Below are 4030 nucleotides of genomic sequence, written 5' to 3'. Positions count from 1 at the left end.
CCTCCAACACTCTTCCTGTAGCAACTCTCCTCCATGTCCTCTAGTGCTCCTCCTGCAACAACTCTCTTCCACATTGTACTTTTGCCAATCCTACTCTTGGATTTTTCAGTTTCTTTTTTATTTTCATCAAATCATTATTTCTCACCCTTTAGCTCCTCGAAAACCCCGAGTCTCCTCCAGCACTCCTCCTATAACAGCTCTCCAGCTCCTCCAGCACTTCTCGTGCAACAGCTCTCCTCCAACTCCTCTAGCACTCCTCCTACAACAGCTCTCCTCTAGCTCCTCTAGTAGATGGCTATGCCACGGCTAAGGGCAGCCAAGGTAGTGCTAACCATGGCCGAGACCTTGTGCCACCATGGCTGTGCTTGCTATGGGCCATTGGTGGTGTAACTTTGGCCCTAGCTGTATGGTTATAGATACCACAGCCAAGGACAACATCATTGGCAATCAAGGTTGCCAGTGGTTGTGGCAAGCTTGGCAAAACATTATCTTTTATGTTGAGAAAGAACCAATTCGCAGTGAAAAAAAACTTAAGCGACCCACTTTAAAAATTAAGAAAGTTGGGTTCGCACATTGAAAAAATTTGTGTTGCAAAGTAAACTTATAAGGACTTTTGCATTCGCACATGTCTTAGATTTAAGTGGAAAAACACCCTCGGATTCGCACTTTAAAACAATGCATTCGAACACTTAAAATTCACTTAATTCAAATTTTGAAATTTCAAATTCAAATTCAAATGCTTAGAATTATATCCCGGCAAATTTCAAAGCAAACACGAACGCCACTGGCAAAGACACAGGGAAAACGTGAGGTTCTCTCTAACCTCTTTCACATCCTCTGGACTGTGCAACTCCTCACGAGGCTCCCCTTCCGCTTGCTCAGGATCACTGTAATCAACAAAGAGGTCCTGGTCCTTGAGCCTTTTCACCTCTTTCCTCCAAGCTTGGATGTCCGCCCAAAGATCAGTCTCCCCAACATCAATCAAGAACAACTCTTGATGATGTTGGGAAGGTACTTTGGCTGGATCCTTTGTTTTTGATCCAAGCATCTGAACTTCATTTTAAGAAGTCCAAATGCTTGCTCAATAACAATCCGAGCAAGGTGGTGATGAAGGTTGAAAGCTGCCTTGGATGGTGTCGGGTTCAGAGCTGAGCAACAACCAAAACAAGTGAACAAAAGAAAGTAGAATGAAGAAGACTTACTTGTGTGTGGAATCTGGAGTTGGTACCCTTTGTCCCCCACTAGGTATGGCTTGATCCTATCGTCATATGCTAACACCACGGGCGATGTCAGCAGCTCCCTTGCTACAATCTTGTTCCTGAGGGTTGAATTACGAAAAACCCTCATGTCGTGGACGCGTCCTGAAAGCAAAAAGAACATTTTAGAACCATCCACAACACACAAAGAAACATACCTGGCCACCCAGCGTAGACACTGAGGAACCTCTTCTGGGCATCACAAACCCCTTGCAAGATGACCGAGTAACGCTGCTTCCGATCGTAGTAGCTCTTGCCGTCCAGTCTAGTAGGTCGGATGATCTCGGAGTACAGTCGATCGCTCCAGCAACATTAGGCAGTCGGGTTCCTATTGGTCATCAAAACTTATAACAATCCAAAAAACATAAGAAAATGTACCTGTCACTTGTCGAAAGCCAGCAGCAACAGCTCGAACCTCCTTGGCGGTTGAAGGAAAATGAATCTTGTACCTGAGACACTTGACAATCGCCACAGTAGTGTCCATGAAAATCTCATGAGCTGTGGACTCCCCGATGCCGAACTTGTCTGCCAGATCCAAGTAATCTGTGTTCTTGAAAAGCTTGTCCACCAGCACCACACTCCTCCAACCGGTATCGTGCTTCCGGATCTCGCTCTCCAGCATGCCACAAATGGTGAAGAACGTCCTCTTCACCATCTGAAGTTTCCTCTTCCACCTCCCCACATCGTAATACTCCAAAGAAAACTTACTCCAGGTGGTGACATTTCGAGGCTTCACCCACCACAGGCCGATGCAAAACCTCCTCCCAATCACAGCCCGACGAACCTCAAGTTCACGGTCTTCTTCCTCAGGCAGCGGGGCTCTTGTCATCCGCAATGTGCATTTAAACCCTAAAGCAAAAGGGTGAAAGATGCGCTGTGTCTTCGTCATGAGAACATGCTGGCTGCTCCTCCCTCCCCCGCAATCTTCGCGAGATGTTTTTCCCGAACGAGATCAATCAGGAGCATGGTCTCAGCATGGTTCCAGTTCTTTCCCCGGGTTCTCTTCGCAGCAGCAGGTGCAGCAAAACCCGAGGTATCCACAAACTGGACAGCCAGCTCCTCCATGTGAGCATCCGGATCTTGTTCCAGATCGGGGACGCTGTCATCTCCCTCTTCTTCATGACCCTGCCGGGAGCTTTCAATCACTCAGCATGCATGCAACCTAAGAAATGTAAACTCACCGCCATCTCTGTTTCTCAAAGCAGTTGGAGCTCCCGGCACGCTGTGCTCCAGGGGAACTTCCGGACGTGGCTTGGGCTCCTCCGGGCGCGGCTTGGACTCCTCCCGCTGTGGCTTCGGCTCCTCCCACCCAGGCTTGGCCTCCTCCTGGCGATGATCCATGGCCTCCTCCTCCCGGAGAAGAACCGCGGCGTCCTCCTCCTAGAGTAGAACCATGGCCTCCTCCTCCCGGGGCACCCCCTCCTCGAGCCGCCTCAGAACCATGGCCTAATCCTCCCGGGGCCATTCAGAGATCCGCGGCCAACCCCGGCCACCCGCGCCCTCCTCCCACTCCATGGCCACCTCTCCCTCCATGGGCACCTCTTCCTCCTCCTGTTGGTGAAGATAGAGCACGAGCAGGCCCAGATCCAGCTCGATCGGCCCCATTTCCCAGAGCTCTGTTTCCTCTTCCAACCCTAAAATCGGATTACCTGCTTCCTCCACCGCCTCAGGCCTCTCCTCATAAATCTCCGCGGCTGCTGCCACAGATCTTCTTCGCAGGCACGCCAAAGCCTTTTCTCAAATATTTCCGGAATAATTTTTAACAACTTCCCTTAAAATAAAATGACCCCAACAGTTAAGAATCCTCTAAATTCGCCTTCTTTTTCGTAAAATACTAATAATTTTCCCATAAAAAATAAGGGTAAGTACATTACTTTAGCTTAAGTTATTGTGCAAATAGGGAAAACGTTAATTTTGAACTTTAATTTTCGGGTAACTCTTGGTCCAGAGCTAAACTCTTATAAACATCTCTAAACATGCTCATTTAATTAACCACCAATGAACGGCAAAGATATCTTTACCAGCACTCCCCCACTAATTTTCTTTCGAAAATAAATAACTAAAAGCAAAGAAGATACTATCAAACACTATTTTTCAATGTTTGTTTTTTTTCTTATTTTCTACTATTAATTAACTTACAACTCAATCACACAATATTTGGAGGTGGAAGAATTGAATCCAACTTAATTTCAGCAAACTGAGAGGACGGACAATTTTTATTTTCATTTCTTTTGCACTTCTTAATTTACATTTCTTAATTTGTTTCTACTCTTCTTATACACATTTCTTCGGTGTATTTGGCCCATTATATTTAGCTGAAACACATGTACATGTACACTAGTACATTACGTACTAAGCCTATGATACACACTTGTTGCTAATTCTCAACGATTTGTGCATCTGCTGGTTGATACACACACACACACACTGTGTAGGGCTAGCTCCATCCACCTTGAGGTTGGGCACCAGAGGCTGGAAGAAGTCGTCACAGGAGAGAGCAAGCAGGTCACCACTCACGACAATCTCAAAAAATCTGGAAGGAAGACGTCGCCGAGGAACTGGTGAGTACGTCGCAAGAAACAAATGCCGTTGTCACCAGCTTCCACACGTCTTCAACGTGCTCTAGCAGCACAAACCCAAAGTTGGTCATGCCGCAAGCCGCCATCACCTTGCTCCCGGAACATGAGGCGGTATTTGCTATCAGCAAAGAGTTTAGGTACCGGCAAGTCTTCATACTAAGGCTTATTATCTGAATCTGGGCGCTCCGTTTTGGG

General features: G+C 47.0%; 1 protein-coding gene across 2 annotated transcripts; it reads right to left on the bottom strand.

Annotated features, from left to right (window-relative positions):
* Nucleotides 1–700: 700 nt before the first annotated feature.
* LOC112348217 lies at nucleotides 701–2941 on the bottom strand. Of its 2 annotated transcripts, none has more exons than XR_002992981.1 (5): nucleotides 2438–2941; nucleotides 1635–2381; nucleotides 1415–1584; nucleotides 1203–1361; nucleotides 701–1148 (listed from the first exon to the last, which is right to left on the bottom strand). XR_002992981.1 is itself a non-coding variant. In XM_024680355.1 (5 exons), exons 2-5 carry the CDS (start codon nucleotides 2143–2145, stop codon nucleotides 982–984), a joined length of 978 nt encoding a protein of 325 aa, XP_024536123.1. In that variant the 5' UTR covers nucleotides 2146–2381; nucleotides 2438–2941; the 3' UTR covers nucleotides 701–981. The 2 variants fall into 2 exon arrangements, 1 of the variants encoding a protein (XP_024536123.1); XM_024680355.1 differs by having other exon boundaries at nucleotides 1444–1584.
* Between the last annotated feature and the right edge of the window lie 1089 nt (nucleotides 2942–4030).

This window comes from Selaginella moellendorffii, unplaced genomic scaffold (assembly GCF_000143415.4).
Source record: "Selaginella moellendorffii unplaced genomic scaffold, v1.0 SELMOscaffold_27, whole genome shotgun sequence".
In the NCBI taxonomy this organism is placed as follows: Eukaryota; Viridiplantae; Streptophyta; class Lycopodiopsida; order Selaginellales; family Selaginellaceae; genus Selaginella; species Selaginella moellendorffii.
The sequence above is the reverse complement of the archived record's forward strand: the minus strand, read 5'-3'. Positions and strand labels throughout refer to the sequence as shown.

Coding starts and splice junctions, on each gene's coding strand:
- LOC112348217 (XM_024680355.1), bottom strand. CDS start 2,145: ATGACGAAGACACAGCGCATCTTTCACCCTTTTGCTTTAGGGTTTAAA. Junction 1,362..1,443: donor GTTTGTGATGCCCAGAAGAG/GTTCCTCAGTGT, acceptor TTTTGCTTTCAG/GACGCGTCCACGACATGAGG. Junction 1,149..1,202: donor ACTCCAGATTCCACACACAA/GTAAGTCTTCTT, acceptor GTTGTTGCTCAG/CTCTGAACCCGACACCATCC.